A 17,873-nucleotide genomic window follows, 5' to 3' on the forward strand; every position below is an offset into this window, starting at 1 on the left:
CCGCCAAGCCTTGAGGTGCTCAGACCAGACAGACTCAGAACAGAACTCTCTGAGCCTCTTTAGCCTTAGGCTGATAGTTGACGACCAATACTGTGGACAACGAATGAGAACAAAAGTATTAAGGGTGAAGGGCTGGAACTTGGAGGCAAAAAGATTTAGGCCAAGTGGGGAGTCCAAAAGGCGGAGCGAATGTTTGAGCAGACACTCCCAGCCCAAACTCAGCTCTCTGCACTGTTCTTTAGAAGTGAGGTGGATGAGCACAGGTAAGTCGCCCGCTACTTGCTACTTCGCACAGGCCCCTCACTGAAGCCCGCACGGATGCAAGTTTCTGCCTCTGGGTGCGCGTTACCCTCATCCCCTCTCCTGGCCTAGAGTGACGCTTCCGCAGCCAGCTCAGTCCAAATGGTCCTGCCTAGAACTCACGGGGGCTCCGGGTCGAAGCTCGCCCCTTCGTGGCGGGGAGGGGACTGGGGTGGTCGCACTGGGTTCTGCGGCCCTCTGGAGCCGAGCTCTGATGCTCGGAGGCGTGCTGGGCAATAGGAAACGAGTTATTAGGAGGGAGTGGTGGAGCGGGGCCAGGCAGGAAGAAGCTAGAATAAGAAACATTTTGCTCCAGCCCCTTCCCAGTCCCGGGAGGCCGCCGCGCCAGCCGAGCGGATCGAGCCCTTCCCCGGCCCCACAGGCCGGCGCTGGACGTGAGACGCCGGCCGCCTCCGGGAAGGAGAGGCGGGGGTCCTGTCGCCCGGTCCAAAGGTGAGTCGGGGTCGCGCTGGGCCGGGCAAGAAGACGTGTCCCTGGTCTCAGGGGACCTTTCTTGTGGATCTCAAAGACCTCTCAGACGGTGGCGTGTGGCAGGGTCAGTTTTAGGCGGGCAAGACAGCCAGCGGTTCCCTGGTTGTGGGCACACACCTGCCTGCTACCCCACATGAAAGTGGGAAGGAGCAAGCGGGACGAATCCGGATGGAAAATCAAAACCTTTTTTTTTTTTTTTTTTTTTTGCTAAGTATCCTGAGGCCTTTAGCTTCTCTTCCCCGCCCGACCCATTCATTTATCTAAAAAGGTAAAATGTTCCTGAAGGATTCTTCCCTGATGAGCTCCCAGGTCCCTCCAGGGTGGTGGGTTGACCTAGGGGTGACTACCCTGCTGAACCTCCTCATAGAGCCCACTTTCCCCAGACCAGTTCTTGCTTGAAGAACCTGACACCCCAACTGTGCCTCTATATGGTTACAGAATCCCCCTGCCTGGACGTCCTAGGGAATCCTAGCCCTTCCCCAGGCTGAGACCCAGACTGTCAGTTCTGGAGAGAACTGCTCCAGGCTAGCTGCTCTTTTAGGCCTTCCTTTAAGGACACATTCCACTGCTTATGAACAGGCTCTGGGTGAGTTTGGGCGCCCTTCCTGACCCCTCACGGATCTGTCTGTCTAGGGTCTGGGGCCCTCACTACACTACCTGTCTCCCGACCCATCTCAATTGTTCTTCTACGTTGTGGGTGATTTTGCTCACAGAACCTATCAGATAGGAGATGACTGTGCCTAGCTTGTAGAAGAGAGGTCAGCTTCAGGCTTTGGACAACTCTGAGAAGGGCTCCAATCCCTGACATCAGGAGACACCATGGTTGGGTGGTTCTTTTTGTTTGTTTCTCTGTTTGTTTCTCAATACAGAGCTGGCCTCAGATTCTCAGTCCACCCACTTCAGCTCTAGTCTCTCTCTTTTTTTTCTCCTTGTCTCAAGTTTATTTGTAAAAACAGCATAGGACGCTGGTCATCTGCAAATAGTGTGTAGATAGGTGTGTCATAGCTGTCCCTCTGTCCTCACATTGGCAGGAGCCTTTTCTATGGGGCCTTCACGGGGGCCTGGGCACCCTTGGGGCCTGGGCTGGAGCTGTGGCCTCTGCCTTGGTTTGAACCTCGGGCTTTGGTTGGCATAGCCTACGACCCTGGGCCTTCCCAAGCTTGGGGTGAGCGATGAAAGCCAGACAGCTGCGTTTGTAGCTGGGACCCTTTGGCATCTCGGGCTTGATGGCCTGAGGCTTCATAAGGGCCTTGATGGCCTCTGCTCGAGCACTCACTGCCTTTGCATTGTTGGCCTGCATTCTCTTCAGGCCTTTCTTGTTGTGCCTCTTGGCAAAGTGCATGTTCCTCAGGAACTTGGGGTCAACCCCCTTAAGAGATTCGTATCTTTGTGATATGGGTTTCTTTCTTTTTTTTTTTTTCTTTTTCTTTTTTTTGGGGGCTGGGGACCGAACCCAGGGCCTTGCGCTTCCTAGGCAAGCGCTCTACCACTGAGCTAAATCCCCAACCCCCGTGACATGGGTTTCTTGATGCCATTTCTGTACCATTTGTGGGACTGGTTTGTGTAGTGTGGTTCTTGGACTTGGCCATGTCTGCACGGTAAGCTGCGGCTCCTGCAGCACCTGGGACCAGAAGCCAGCTCTAGCCTCTTAGTTGCCCTGCCTCAGGAGGCCCCATAGTGCTGGGATACAGGTCTGTGCCAGCATACATGGCTACCGTTGAGCTTGCCCTGTGTCACTTACCATACAGCCAAGTGACCCTGGAAGATGGTACTCTCCTTATGCCAATCTCCTGGCTGTAAGTCGTAGAAGCTGTGCTTGATCAGGGCCAGTGTGTTGACCTCTGTGCTGTAAGCAGAGGAGTCTCCCCTATCCGCAGTTTCCCTGTCAGAGATTTCAGTCACTCACAACTAACTGTGGTGTGAAAATAGACCATAGAAGTCTCCAAAACTAGGGGATGTATTATTATTATTATTATTATTATTATTATTATTATTATTATTATTATTATTAAAATCCATACCTCTCCAGAGTGGGGAGAGATCTCATCTCCCCTCACCTCATCCATCATACGAATCATCTCTCTGTCCAGTACATCTATGCTGTACACTCTACCTGTCCATTAGTCACCCAGTAGCTGTCAGGGTTATCAGACTGGGTGCTGCTGTGCTTCTGGTCAAGAAACCTTTATTTCCATGAGCAATGGCCTCAAATATAAGCACAGGGGTGCTGGTGACTCAGTACACCAAGGAGAAGCTTCCCAGTGCTTCCTCTAAGTAAAAAGGTGGAGGTCCTGGGTATAGCACATTACTGTGGGTATCATGTTTTCTTACTAATGTTAATGTCTCCTGGGTCTAATATGCAAATTAAACCTTATTACAGGTGTGTTATAGGTAAAGGTGACAGAACATTCAGTTTGGGTTTCATGCACTCAGTGTGGTCTGAGGATGCATCACCCTCAGATGAGGGGGAGCTGTTGTACCATACCACTTACAGATGCCTAAGACTCTAAACTCTAGGCCATTCTGCCACATTCTACTGCTATGGGCATATGCAGGTGAATACTGAGACCGGCAGGGTCCAGGAGGCCAGTAAGCCCAGAGTGTAAAAGATAGCAGAATTATCCTAGTGCTTCTCTGCCTTGGGACAATCACTGTGTGACCTCAGAGCCCTGCTGCCGAAAGAAACAAAAAGATTGACAGGCACAAAAAGATCCTCTCTGGGTCCTCACATGAGGCTCAAACACGAGAAGTCTGGAAATGAGCAAGGGGTTTCTGGGCAACAACACTGGGAGGAGGGTACTAGTCATTGACACCAGCAGGGGGGCATATTGTTAATGTCTGCTGAGACCGGGGACCCTCTTTGCCTCTTTGAGGGCCTCACCTAACTCCAGAGGAATAGCCGTGATTAAGGGAGGCTTTGTTGTCAGCCACTTAAGTTTACCACCACACCGCCATATTTAGCTCTGTTTCCTGTGGGAGTGTTGCGAGGCCCCAAAGAGAAAGGCCACTGAGGTTCCGTGCCTGTCACAGACTGAGCACTTGGAGCGTTCTGCCTGCTGTTACTTCCCTGCATTGAATTAATCTTTGAAAGACGTTTAACTAAGTCCGTGATTTCTGGCCAACAGCGGTGATACGTCTGTGTGTAAGAGATTCTCTGTGTGATTTTACTAAGGAGGAAAAGAGAAGCTCAAGACACAGCCCACCTACCCCTGCCTCATGCTTAACCCCAGCTCTGTCACATCTCTGGGGCTGGACCAGGGTGACTTCTACCAACCTTTCCCTATGCTGTTGATGTTTAAAACAGATTCTTTTCGCCCACCCCCATATTCACCCTCCTTTTGCAGTGTCACCGAGTCCCTGGTCTTGTGTCATTCTCTTTCTTCCCAAAGAGATAGGGAGGCACCTGGGAAAGGAACTCAGAGTCCCTTCCATCTGTCCGTCCACCCAGCGATGTCCTGTGACATTAACAAAAGCACAGGAGACGGGCCCGGCTCTGTGCCAGACATAGTCCTCAAAGCCTGGTGCTCACCCAAATGGATCAGAACTCCCTGGGGAAACCGTTTACAAATGCATGCTTCCCTTCCTTCCTTCCTTTCTTTAGTCCCACTCATTTATGAATTTCTGGTGTCATGTCTTGTTACACAACTGAGGCTGGCCCCAGCATCTTTTTTCTTTAAATTTATTATTATATATAAGTACTGTAGCTGTCTTCAGACACACCAGAAGAGGGCATCAGATCTCATCACAGATGGTTGTGAGCCACCACGTGGTTGCTGGGAACTGAACTCAGGACCTCTGGAAGAGCAGTCTGTGCTCTTAAGCATGGAGCCATCTCCCCTGACCCCATCATTCAGTATTCCCAAATCACCAGCCTTCGCAGTGCTGGGTCACAGGCGTGCACTACTCTACCCGGCTCCCAGTATGTTTCTTGCTTGTCTCAGGCAGACTGAATGGAAACCTGGAGTGGGTGACAGACCAAGGGATCTACGTAGGTAACCCACTGCATGGGGTTCCAATATGCAGAGGAAAGGCAGGTTAGGGAGGTGGACTCTTGCTTGCACGTCTCAGAGAGATGTCTTGTTGATAGCCATTACCCACATCTGATAAAGTCTGCCATTAATGGCTTCCTGCCCACAGCCTTGGAACATGCCCCGTCTGCATTTACCCACAGAAACCCTGCAGAGTCCTAACTGGTTACTAGCAGGGGCAAGAGGCAGGTCAGAACCTGGGACACAGTTGCAACAGCAGGGCAGGTTTCTATTTCCTCCCTCAGACCAGGCCTCTGGGGCAGAGGAAACCCAGGCAGGAAGGCTGGGGCTTCCACTAGCCAGAAAGGTCCACCAAGCCCCTCAGCCTGACCCTAGACATCCTGCCCCCCAAAAAGCATCCTGGGTCTCCATTCAATACCAAGCTTAGAGCATGGGCCTCTGTAGTGTAAGCGACCAGTCCTTCCAGACTTCTGGTGTCTTCTCACAGGACACTCCACATGTTGGTTCCTGAGCTGAGGATCTAGCCTGCACACCCTGCTATTCGGAAAGTCTGTGTTCCCGTCTGACCGAGGCTCCTCTTGCTACAGGCTCAGCACTTGTCTGCTGGCTCTGGGGCTGTGAGAAGGGAAGAGTGGTGCAGCTTCTGAAGCAGTAGTTGGTTTGGGTCCTGAGTTGAGGACTGTCATCTCCCAGAGTCACGTCTCTCACCAGCGTCCGTCAAACTTCTGGAAGAGTGAAACCCCAGGCAACTCTTCGAGGTCAAACACTCAGTGTCTAAGTATGTTTCACTTCCTGTACCACTGGCCCTCCCCCAGCCCTTTCCCAGGACAGCAAGAAGAGAGAAGGGGGCCCAGATGGCTCCAAGGGAGAAACGGGCTTTTTATAGCTAGTCACTGTCAGGCTGTATAGGGTTGCTGGAGGATGCAGGCAGAGGTTGGCTCCACCAGCTCAGAACACAGAGAAGAAGGAACAGTTTGGGGAGGTGGGGTCTATACTCTCGGGTTAGACTCCTGTTACTGCAAAAGAATTCTTTTTTTTTTTTTGGTTCTTTTTTTCAGAGCTGGGGACCGAACCCAGGGCCTTGCGCTTCCTAGGCAAGCGCTCTATCACTGAGCTAAATCCCCAACCCCCTGCAAGACAATTCTAATGGGATCTGAGAGGCCTCCTCCCCTGGGTGAGCCTTACTCTCCCCACTTTAAAACCAGAGCTGCAGGGGCTGAGGAGACGGCTCAGCGGTTAAGAGCTCTGACTGATCTTCCAAGAGGTCCTGAGTTCAAATCCCAGCAACCCCATGGTGGCTCACAGTCATCAGTAATGGGATCCAATGCCCTCTTCTGGTGTGTCTGAGGACAGTTGCAGTTTACTTATATAGAATAAATAAACAAACAAATAAATAAAGCTTAAAAAAAAACAGAGCAGCAGGGGAGGGGAACGAAGAGCTGGTACAGCGGAGGTAAAGATGCTTGCTACACAAGCTAGGTGACCCGAGTCCCATCCCCAGCACCCATGTGAAGGTGGAAGGAGAAAAACAGCTCTACAGGATCGACTTCTCACACTCGTACCTTGGCACAAGGACCCTTACAGGCAGACACAATAATAAAGACGACATTTTTTTTTTTAAATCCGAGCTGGGGTTGATGGTGCATAGGGTACCCACACAGACTTCACGCGGTCGTCTCGGCTCCAGGTTGCCCCTACCCTGAGCTCCCGGCTGTGCGTGACTCCAGCGTGTTCTATCCAGACTTCAATCTAAACAATCTTGATTCCTGTAGCCGGCCTGGCGGGACCCTGAATGGCAGGAAGTGAGGACGGGACCTGTTTATGTTTGAAGCAGCCTGGCTTTGGGAGGGGGGGGGGCACTGGGAAAGGGTGGGCAGGGTGATGGGCAAATGACTGAGGACAAGAGACGAGCTATAAGAGAGACGTTCTTCCGCTGTAGCTCTGTCGGTCTGCAACCCTCCCGGCCTGATCCCCTCTAAACTCAGCAGTGGGAGCAGAGCCATGGTCCTCTCTGGCTCTCTTCTAAACATAGCTCTCCACCCCTTACCCCCAGCAGACGGTTTCCATGGGGAAGTGAACCGGGACTTCCCTTGCAAGCCACGCCCTGAAACCAGACGTAGGAGTTGGGAGGTGGCTTCTCTGCCTCCCCCCCACAAAAAAACCTCTTGGTGATTTCCTCCTGGTAGGAGGAGACCTTGGTCACCACAGCTATCACAGTTTGCAGATCTCGTCACATCTCTTCTCCTCCTATCTCCAAGGACCATGACCCTGGGGATTTTCCGAAGGGTCTTTTTGATGCTGTCGGTGGCCTTGGGCCTAACTAAGGGTGAGTATTGGGAGGGGCAGCATGGGGACCTGAATGGAAGGAGGCTATCTGGGTTCAGGTCAGCTTTTGCTAGGACTGGAACTTGGGGGCTGAGAACAGGGCCCTGGCTGGAGGAGGGACAGTAGTCCCGTAGACTAGGCCCCCAAGCTGTTCCCACCTTCCTTTATATCTTCGTGACACTGAGTTGCAAGCCAAGGCTCCTTCCAGGATAGAACCTACGTCTTGGGTGGAGAGAACAAGAGGGAGGCTTATTATTCTCTGTGAACACTCTCTGTGAACAGGGGGAGCCTGGGACCATTGGAGGACCTGTAGTAGGGAGAGGAGGTCCCAGTACAGACTGTAGACAGAAACTGGCTTCTCAGTCTTCACTGCCTGTAGCTAGGGGCAAGGCTCAGAGAGAAGAACAGTTAGGGGATGGGATTAAAGGACCAAGGCTTGAGGGGCTTGCCTGTGAGATCAGAAGGGATGGGACAGTAGGAAGAGTGCCTAAATTTCTCATGACCCCCAGGAGACTTGGTGAAGCCCTCCAGGGGTCAGCTGGTAAACTGCACTTGTGAGAACCCACACTGCAAGAGGCCAATCTGCCAGGGGGCATGGTGCACAGTGGTGCTAGTTCGAGAGCAGGGCAGGCACCCCCAGGTCTATCGGGGCTGCGGGAGCCTGAACCAGGAGCTCTGCCTGGGACGTCCCACGGAGTTTGTGAACCATCACTGCTGCTATAGATCCTTCTGCAACCACAATGTGTCCCTGATGCTGGAGGGTACGTCGGGTGTTCTCCCACTCTTCCTCTTATTAAACTATGCCCCCTGCCCTTCTTTCTTCTCATGCCCTGGTTCACATGGAGAGGGTGTGGGGAGGCAGGATGCTGGGATCTGACTGTAAGTGGTCTGGCTCAGGGTCAGGAGAGCTAGCCTGGTAGAGCTGGGACTCAATGTCCCCCTCCTCCAGCCACCCAAACTCCTTCGGAGGAGCCAGAAGTAGATGCCCATCTGCCTCTGATCCTGGGTCCCGTGCTGGCCTTGCTGGTCCTGGTGGCCCTGGGCACTCTGGGCTTGTGGCGTGTCCGGAGAAGGCAGGAGAAGCAGCGGGGTCTGCACAGTGACCTGGGCGAGTCCAGTCTCATCCTGAAGGCATCGGAACAGGGAGACAGCATGTTGGGGGTATGGCCTGGGGCAGCCCGGGATACCAGGGTAGAGGGTGGGTGTGGAGAGAGGAGCTATGGTATCAGGGGTCACCCAATGATGACAGTGAGAGTCAAGCTGTGATATAGCAGTGGAGCCAGCAGTGGCAGAGAATGGAGAAGGCAGTGGTTGATGGGGGGTAGCCACTGACTAACTACTCGTTATCCTCAGGACTTCCTGGTCAGCGACTGTACCACAGGCAGCGGCTCAGGGCTACCCTTCTTGGTGCAGAGGACAGTAGCGCGACAGGTTGCACTGGTGGAGTGTGTGGGTAAGCACTCAGTGAGCTGGGGATAGACCTGGGGAGGTCAGGAAGCTCTTGGCTTCCAGGATCCAGCCTGGATCCAGCCTGGGCCAGAGTAAGATACTCTGCTAGGTAGGGTTGGTTCTGGGCCAAGGTCAGGTCATTTTTGCAAGGACAGGGATGAACTGATAAGCTAAGAGTAGCCCAAAGCTGGGACAAGATGTTAATAAAGGTATATTTTCAGGTTTGAGGAGAGCCATAGGGCTTAGCAGGGGAAGGCACTAGAACCAAGACTGATGGCCCAAATCCAATCCCTGCGACGTACTCGTCGAGAGGAGAGAACCATCTTCCTCAGATTGTCCTCTGACCTCCACATGTGATCCCATTTAGTGTGTATCACACACACACACACACACACGAATAAATAAATAAATAAATAAATAAATAAATAAATAAATAAATGAAAAATATTGTGATCTAGAAGGCAGCTGGGGTTTTTGGCACATGCCTTTAATACCAGCACTAGGGAGGCAGAGGCAGGCAGATCTCTGTGAGTCCAAGGCCAGCCTGGTCTACATCGCAAGTTCCAAATCAGCAAGACAAATGAGACCTTATACTTAAAAAAAAAAAAAAGTTAAAAATAAATAAAATCGGATTTTTGCAGAGGGGATCTATCTTCATAGCATCCGGAATTGGGGTGGGGGTTTTTAAGGACTATGTGTGTCTAGTGCGTGGTCCTTATTCTTCCCTTGGCCACGGATTAGGAAAGGGCCGATATGGCGAGGTGTGGCGCGGTTCGTGGCATGGCGAGAGTGTGGCGGTCAAGATTTTCTCCTCACGAGATGAGCAGTCCTGGTTCCGGGAGACAGAGATCTACAACACAGTTCTGCTTAGACACGACAACATCCTAGGCAAGCTAGGGGACATGTCTGCTCTCCCAGGCCAAGGCACCCCAACTCCCTCAACTCAGGGCTGGAATACACCGAACTGGGCATTGATGTAACTCCCAGACCAGCTTCAGCCTTCGGTCTCTGCCCCACCCCTTCTGTGCCTCAGCAGCTCTACCTTCTCACCACTCCTTCCTTCTGGGTACTTTGGTCACACCCTTCTGTTTACAGGCTTCATCGCCTCCGACATGACCTCGCGGAACTCCAGCACGCAGCTGTGGCTTATCACCCACTACCACGAGCATGGCTCCCTCTATGACTTTCTGCAGAGGCAGACGCTGGAGCCCCAGTTGGCCCTGAGGCTGGCTGTGTCCGCGGCCTGCGGCCTGGCGCACCTGCATGTAGAGATCTTTGGCACTCAAGGCAAACCAGCCATCGCCCATCGTGACCTCAAGAGCCGCAACGTGCTGGTCAAGAGCAACTTGCAGTGTTGCATTGCAGACCTGGGTGAGCAGGAGAGAGGGGGTGGGGCTTCACCTGAGGGCGGGGCTTGCATGCTTGGCTCTGCCTGTTTTTGTTCGGGAGAGAATTGGAGTGGTCACCCTGTGTGGGAGCCCTGCAGGACTGACACGCCAAACACCCGCAGGATTGGCTGTGATGCACTCGCAAAGCAGCGATTACCTGGACATTGGTAACAACCCCCGAGTGGGTACCAAGAGATACATGGCACCCGAGGTGCTGGATGAGCAGATCCGCACAGACTGTTTTGAGTCGTACAAGTGGACAGACATCTGGGCCTTCGGCTTAGTGCTATGGGAGATTGCCCGGCGGACCATCATCAATGGTGAGAGCCCACCGTATGCAGGTTGTGTGTGTGCGCGCATGCATGTGTGTATCTGTGTGTGTGTGCATATGTGTATGTGTCTATGCATGCATGCATGCATAAGTGTGTGTGTGTGTGTGTGTGTGTGTGTGTGTGTGTACACGGATGCGCGTATGTGTGTAAATATATGGAGACCTGGTTTTCTGTGGTGGCTGGTCTTTTCTGCCCTTGACCTGATGGTTTGAGGTTAGAGCTCCTAGTTTTCTTTTACTGCTATGAATCGCCTAGTTCAGCACAGATGGACTTTAAGGCTCATCTGAACCTGGGAGGGTGTGGATGTGGCCTTGAAATCTTGAGTTAGAGACAAAAAAAAAATATTCAAAGCTGGAAATATAGTGGTAGAATGCTTGCCCAGCATGTTCAATGCCATAGGTTTTGATCCTGAGCATAGGGGCGGGGCAGGGAAGCAGCTAAGCTAGCTAGCATTTGTGGAGCTTAAATATGTGTCACAATGTATACTCTAACTTGTTGAAGTCTCTTATTTTGGTAAGAGTTGGCATTTGGCCAGTCAGATTGCCTGGACTCAGTTTCAGGTTTTGTCCTGACAGGGAGTACTTAGCCCTGGTGTGCCTCCTTCCTCATTTGTGAAATTAGGAGGAAAAAAAAAGTGTTGTTGCAGACATGATCCAAATTAAGTATTTAGAACAATATCTACAAGCTGGTGTATTCTCAGTACTCATAGGCAGAAGAATTGCTACAAGTTCAAGGCCAGCCTTGAGTTTCAGATCGGCCAGGACTACACAGAGAAGAAAGGCAAACCGTGCCTAGAGCTAAATATTAGTGGTCATAATGAAAGAGCACTTACATATTATTATTCCACTTCCTAAAAGAAAAGACAGAGATGCATGATTGTGGCTGGCTATCTTAAGTCAGGCCATCTGATTCTGGGCCAGTGCTGTCTGTTATTGTGGTAGTTAAATGTTGGTCTTGGTTTCTTCATTCATGTGTAAGCTATCTGGCTTCTGTGCTGCTTGCCTACTGCAGCCTCATTATCACAGTGGATTGCCACAGGAGACCATAACTTGAAAAGACTGTAGAAGCACCTGCCTGTGCAGCCCTGTGCTGGCCTGTGCTCGCCTGTGCTCGCCTGTGCTGGCCTGTGTTGGCCTGCGCTGGCCTGTGCAGCCTTATGCAGCCCTGTGCTGGCCTGTGTTGTCCTGTGCTGACCTGTGCAGCCCTATGCAGCACTGTGCAGCCCTACATAGCCCTGTGCTAGCCTGTGCTGGCCTGTGCAGCCCTATGCAGCCCTATGCAGCCCTTTGCTGGCCTGTGCAACCCTGTGCTGGCCTGTGCTGGCCTATGCTGGCCTGTACAGCCCTGTGTAGCCTTGTGTAGCCCTGTGCAGCCCTGTGCTGGCCTGTGGCTAATGGCCTTTTAACCCTGGGGTAGATGGAGGACCACAGGTTGACTGGACAGCTAACTGCTGCAATGTTAGCGTTTGTGGGGCCTGTCTATGGCCAAGGATGCTGGGAGTCCTGAAAGTTTGCAGACAATCCCGGGCATACTACTAGAGCCCTGCCCCTTGGGACCAGAGATGTTTTCATTTCCTGAGCATCTACTGGCTAGGAGCCAGCCTTTTACAACGTCACTCCTCCTTGGTGGTCATCTGTGACAGCAGAGACCCAGTTGTCACCAGAGAGTCTCCCAGGGGTTCTGATCCCGGGGCATTTACTGCTGGAGTCAGCTCTAAGTGGCTGGAGTTGGGGAAAGGGTACCTGGATGAAACCAAAGAAGTAGGCCTAGCTACGCAGGAAAGGAGGAGCTGATGGATTTGCCTTAGGCTCCTGGGGTGGAGGGGAAGCTCTGTCAGCCTCACACAGACTCCTAGCGCATTATAAACACTGTAATCTGGTGTCAGCCCCGGCACTGATTAAAGGCTCATTAGACACGCTCAGGCCTCTGCAAATCGCTGATTAGGGCGCCGGCGGCACAGGGGCAGCCTGGAAGCCCGCCACGGGGAGAACAGCTGCTGAAGGCTTCATTGAGGTTCTGGTCTTCATGATCACAGAAGCGGCCTGGAGTTGGGAAGGAGGAAGAGACATGGGGCTGCCTCTGACCCCACAGGCACACCTTTCAGAAATGGCTCGGGATAACTAGACATGGGGTGGGGACACCGTTGGTGATGGGGTCTGCAGAGACGTGAACCTTCCCTGACAGTAAGCACATCTTATTTGGACCAGGGAGTAAATCTTTTGCTTCTCGGAGAGGTGTTTTTCTGCTCTTTGTTGCCCTTATTACGTACGAGCCTCATCCAGCCCTACCATAAATGTTGCTGAGAGAGCGGAATCGAGGAATTTGGTGTTGGATTTCCGCCTTAGGTCCCAGTTCTGTCGCTTGCTACCTGTTGATCCTTAAAGACAAAATTTCTGAACATTTGGACCTACTGTTTTTGGTTCAATGCTACAGTCCCCATAGGCCACTGTGAGGCTTGCGGGTAGAGCACTAAGGACCCCTTCTGGCCCACCGGAAGTGCTCTGGGACACACCGGAAGTGCTCCGGAACACCAGCTGTTAGGGTAATCGGGCATCACTCAGGCAGTGGAACCCAGGCGCAGAATGGAAGCTGAGCAAGATGAAAATAAGATCCAGCTTAGGAAGCCAAAAAACGGGTTTCAAGTCCTGACTGTGCCGTGACTGGCTAGGCAACACGAATCCGGTGCTTCTGACTCTAGGCTTCTCCATCTGTGACTCGGGTGGTACCACACAGAGATACCACCAGGAGGACGAATGGGAAATCTTGGAACACAGGCAGTAGTTCTGAGCTATATGCACAGTTACTATATTGTAGGACGGGATCGCTCTCAGGAGAAATATAATCAGGCAGTTAGCCCCAAGCATGGTCATCCTGTGGGTGCTCTGGGTTCCAAGTGATTGTCCCACATCCCTTGAATCCCCAGGCATTGTGGAGGACTACAGGCCACCCTTCTATGACATGGTACCCAATGACCCCAGTTTTGAGGACATGAAAAAGGTGGTGTGTGTTGACCAGCAGACCCCCACCATCCCTAACCGACTGGCAGCAGATCCGGTGAGACCTCTGCTTGGACCAGGGCTGGGCTGGGGCTGGGGCTGGGGCTGGGCTGGGCTGTTCTGGGGCTGGGGCTGGGGCTGGGGCTGGGCTAGGGCTGGGCTGTTCTGGGGCTGGGCTGGGCTGGGGCTGGCCTGGGCTGGACTGGGCTGGGCTGAGCTGGGCTGGGCCGGAGCTGGGGGCTGGGGCTGGGGCTGGGGCTGGGGCTGGGCTGGGGCTGAGCTGGGCTGGGGTTGGGGCTGGGGCTGGGGCTGGGCGGGGCTGGGGCTGGGGCTGGGCTGGCTGGGCTGGGGCTGGGTTGGCATGGGTGGAGATTGATTCTCAGCTGAATTTCTGAGTTCAGGATCTTGGCTCTACAACCTCTGATTCTTGGATAGATTGTGGGTTGTTCTGGGTATTCCCCCCTACACACCTGGCTTGCGGAACCTTCGTCCTTCTCGGACCTTTCAGTCAATCTGATTTTATAACCTTTTTACCTCACTTGCAAGAATCAAAACCTCTCTGCTAAACTTCTCCTATCTGGCTTTTGTTGTTGATGATGATTTTTTTTTTCCCTCAAGACATTCCATACTTAAAGAAATACATGTATATATAAACACACACACTCAGACATATATACACTTGTGGCACCATGAAGACAAAACCTGCGCTTTTAGCTCACTTTTTTTTTCCTTGAGACAGGAGTCTTACTGACCAGGCTGACCTCAAGTTCAAGGAGATCCACCTCCCCGCCTCTGTCTCCTAGGAACTGGGATTAAAGGTTTCTGCACCATGCCCAACTCACTCTTTTAAAAAAAATTGTTTTTGGGGCTGGGGATTTAGCTCAGTGGTAGAGCGCTTACCTAGGAAGCGCAAGGCCCTGGGTTCGGTCCCCAGCTCCGAAAAAAAAGAAAAAAAAATTGTTTTTTTCTTCGCCCGGGCATGTTGGTATATGTCTTTAATCCTAGCAGTGGAAGGTAGAGGCAGGAGGATCTCTGAGTTCAAAGACAGCCTGGTCTACAGAGTGAGTTCTAAGACAGCCAGAGCTAAACAGAGAAACCCTGTCTCAACACCCCATACAAACAGAAGCAAGCAAACAAACAATAAATGATTTCTTCTTTTGATTTCATACAAGCATAATGTATTTTGACCATGTGCCCCTCATTATCGTCTTTCCCCTCCCACTCAGCCCCGCCTTCTCCCACTCAGCCCCGCCTTCTCCCACTCAGCCCCGCCTTCTCCCACTCAGCCCCGCCTTCTCCCACTCAGCCCCGCCTTCTCCCACTCAGACCCGCCTTCTCCCATTCAGCCCCTCCTTCTCCCAATCAGCCCCTCCTTCTCCCACTCGGCCCCTCTTTCTCCCACTCAGCCCCGCCTTCTCCCACTCAGACCCGCCTTCTCCCACTCAGACCCGCCTTCTCCCACTCAGCCCCTCCTTCTTTCCAAGAAGCGTCCTACTTCTCATTCTAACATTCCAACCAGCTACCTTGGTTCCTGGCCTACACTAAGACTCAACAAATGTGTACTGAAAGATAATAAACGTATATGTGTATACATAAGAGACCACATAGATGCCGTCCGGTGCACAGATGTATACTGACTCTTAGGATGTCCAGGGCCCGCTGAGCTTCCTGGGATGGACTCTTTCTTGGAAACGGGGGCACTTTTGGAGCAATGCCCATCATTGCCACATTCCCAGTCATGGTTGGTGGAGGGGCTGGGGGTCGGTACCTGTGCACTGGGTCTCAGGCTGCAAGAGGCAGCACAGACTTGCAGAAATACCTTTCACAGAGGATCCTGGCGGGGAAGGGGACAGTTACTCCGCAGAGACTGTGCACTGGGGTATCTGTGGGCTCTCAAAGCTCTCCCACCCTCCTACATTCTCTCCTGCTTGTTTCTGCCACCATCTTTTCACCCCATGTCCCTCTTCTTCCACTTCCCTCCCTCTTCATCCTTACCTCCTTACCTCCCCTCCCCCCTCCTCTCTTTGTGTGTGTGTTTTTCAAGACAGGGTCTGTCCCACCCTGGCTGTCCTGTCTCTCACTCTGTAGTCCTGGCTGGTCTCTCGAATTCAGAGATCCACCTGAGTTTGCCTACGGGCTGGGATTAAAAGTGTACACCACCACCACCAGGCTCCATTCTCTCTCTTGCCTTGCCTTTCTTCCTCCTGTCCAATACACGTCCTTCCTGTGCTTTCTCCTACTATGTCTCCCAATACTGAGCCGTTGCTTCCTCACACCGTGCCTCCTTTCCAGCTTCCTGACCCATATACCTCTTCTTCTCTCTGCCCCTCTCCCAACCTCCCAGGTCCTCTCCGGGCTGGCCCAGATGATGCGAGAGTGCTGGTACCCCAACCCCTCCGCTCGCCTCACCGCACTGCGCATAAAGAAGACATTACAGAAGCTCAGCCAGAATCCAGAGAAACCCAAAGTGATTCACTAGCCCAGCATCACCAGACTTTCTCTGCCTAAAGTATGTGCTGGGCCAGAAGACATAGCCCGTCTGGGTAGAGGTAGCTCGAGTGTGCAGGGTGCCCTGCGTGTGCCTGCTCAGCTTGGCCCCCAGCCCATTCAGCCAAAAATACAGCTGGGCTGAAATTCGATCCGCCTCCGTCTGGCCTGCTCAAAGTGGCCGGCTCTCTGACGCCTGGCTGGATTCCCTGTCCCCAAGGCCAGCAGAGCACACCCCCTACCACTCCCAGGGCAGGGTGGCCAAGCCAGGGAATCCCGGGCCCGGATCCTGGGCTTTCACTCCCCACCCTTGGTCAACCTTGCTGCCCCGTCAGAGCTGCCAGGATGGCACAGGGCCCTGTCCAGATTCAGCAGACATTCCACCTGCTGGGGCTCAGCCAGAGAGATACTCAGCAGCCTCAGTGTCTCTCTGTGGGTGTTTATTGCTCCTATGATGCCTTTCCGTTGTCCTGACTAGACCCCCTGGCTAGCGAATGCTAGTCTCTTGGGAGAGGTGGTACCTGACCCTTCCACCCACCGTCCCCTTACCACCTCAGCTGACTCATTAAGGCATCAAAACCCAAGGGTCCTCTGAGGAGAAGGTCAAGCATGGTAGAAGGGACCCAGCATTGCTCCCTCTGATAGGAGAGGACTTCACTGTCTTAGGATCTTTTGTCCCAATGTCCTTTGAGGTGTCTCAGAACCTGATTTTCCTTGAAGCTCAGGCTGTGTGAAAGCTAGGTCTTGTCTACTACACCCCGTTCCTATCACTTGAGTCAAGCTGTGGTTTGTAAATAGCCACCACAGTCCAGGATGGCCCAACGTGCCCCCTGGGCTAATCTCCAGGCCCCTGTTCTTGCCTTGAGCTTTGCAAGTGGCCACCCTGGGACCTGGGCAGCACAGGAATTTCTGACTCCCTCTGTGGCTTGGTCTTCTGCCCAGGGCTCCGGGAGGGGGTGGTGGTGGTGACTTCCTTTGGGGTCTTCCAAGACTAAAAGGAAATTCGGCCCCTGTCAAGAAGCCTCCAGCAACCAGGGTTCTACACCTCCTGGCTGTGACTCTCTGGCCAAAGCCCACACTCTGGGCCAGGTCCCAGAAAGTGCACCTTGGGAGAACTTGGCCTACAGAAACACCAAGAGTCCCAGCATTTAGAAATGTGAAGGGTACACCCCATCCCGAAGCCTGAGTTGATGGACTGGAGAGAAGCGGGCTGTAGGCAAGGCTTATGGAGGGCAAAGTAGGGCTCGGGCAAGAGACAAGATCAGCATCCATCTTGGGAAGACCTGGCCTAGAAACCCTTGGCCTTTGAAGGGTGAAACAACGGAGACAGTTCATCCTGCTCTGCACACGTGCCGACCCGCCGACGGCGCCGACCGCTTGAGTTCCTCCGGTGTGTGCTCCCAGCTCTCCATAATGTCACTCAAGACTACCTTTCAGCAGTGTGCAAGGACCAAGGAGAACCAGGAAGTGAAACGAGATGGAAAACAGAAAGTAAACGGGACTTTTTCAGACCAGTGGGGCAAAGTCTGAAGGTTCTCTGGTCACTGGAGCCAGGGAATCGCTTTCTGACCTGAAGGATTTTTATTTCTACTGGACTTGGGAACAAATTCATCCTCAGATTCCACAGCCAGAAACGGAAGACAGTAGCTCCTCCAGGCCAGGAAATCCTAAGTGCGGAGAGGGGTGCGGGTGTTGAACGACTGGAGATGTGGCAAGGAAGGTGGCATTCTCCAAATGCTTCCTAACGCAGGTGTGCAAGTGGAACCACACAGTTTATGGAAGCACTTAGCCCGTGACAGGCACATAGTAGGTCCTCAATAAACCATGTTTGACCCCCTGAGTTTCCGTTGTCTTCCAGGCTAGTATTCCCACCCACTCACACACACACACTGCAGTGGTCCAGTTCCAGAGGTTCAGAGAGAACCCAAGGGGACGGGAAGTAAATTCCAAAGTACAGAACACCAAATTCCCCTGGGACAAGCTTGCTCTAGAATGCCCCCACACCGAGAATGGTGCTGAGGTTCAAATTTCAGATCCCACCCGGGATAGACAGCAACACGATCCATGCCAGCCACGTCGCCCTCTGCTGGCTAACTCGCTGCCCACGGCTACCCT

General features: G+C 52.8%; 1 protein-coding gene across 11 annotated transcripts; it reads left to right on the forward strand.

Annotated features, from left to right (window-relative positions):
- Positions 1 to 208: 208 nt before the first annotated feature.
- On the forward strand, positions 209 to 17,598 carry Acvrl1 (activin A receptor like type 1). 11 transcript variants are annotated; one of them, XM_006242303.3, is made up of 13 exons: positions 209 to 263; positions 617 to 753; positions 5,269 to 5,559; positions 6,410 to 6,583; positions 6,968 to 7,107; positions 7,616 to 7,867; positions 8,056 to 8,267; positions 8,460 to 8,559; positions 9,297 to 9,443; positions 9,651 to 9,926; positions 10,066 to 10,263; positions 13,199 to 13,329; positions 15,616 to 17,598. In XM_006242303.3, the coding sequence occupies exons 5-13, from the start codon at positions 7,044 to 7,046 to the stop codon at positions 15,748 to 15,750; spliced, it is 1,515 nt and encodes a 504-aa protein (XP_006242365.1). In that variant the 5' UTR covers positions 209 to 263; positions 617 to 753; positions 5,269 to 5,559; positions 6,410 to 6,583; positions 6,968 to 7,043; the 3' UTR covers positions 15,751 to 17,598. The 11 variants fall into 11 exon arrangements, with proteins under 11 accessions (XP_006242365.1, XP_038934371.1, XP_038934372.1 ...); XM_039078443.2 differs by having other exon boundaries at positions 5,369 to 5,559; positions 6,469 to 6,583; XM_039078441.1 differs by having other exon boundaries at positions 245 to 263; positions 5,369 to 5,559.
- Positions 17,599 to 17,873: the final 275 nt, after the last annotated feature.

Source organism: Rattus norvegicus, chromosome 7, assembly GCF_036323735.1.
Source record: "Rattus norvegicus strain BN/NHsdMcwi chromosome 7, GRCr8, whole genome shotgun sequence".
Lineage (NCBI taxonomy): Eukaryota > Metazoa > Chordata > Mammalia > Rodentia > Muridae > Rattus > Rattus norvegicus.

What these genes read in the sequence shown, in the direction of transcription:
- Acvrl1 (XM_006242303.3), top strand. Translation starts at nt 7,044, where the DNA reads ATGACCCTGGGGATTTTCCGAAGGGTCTTTTTGATGCTGTCGGTGGCC. An exon ending in GGCCTTGGGCCTAACTAAGG is followed by an intron (nt 7,108 to 7,615) that starts GTGAGTATTGGG and finishes CATGACCCCCAG; the next exon opens with GAGACTTGGTGAAGCCCTCC. An exon ending in TAGACACGACAACATCCTAG is followed by an intron (nt 9,444 to 9,650) that starts GCAAGCTAGGGG and finishes TTCTGTTTACAG; the next exon opens with GCTTCATCGCCTCCGACATG.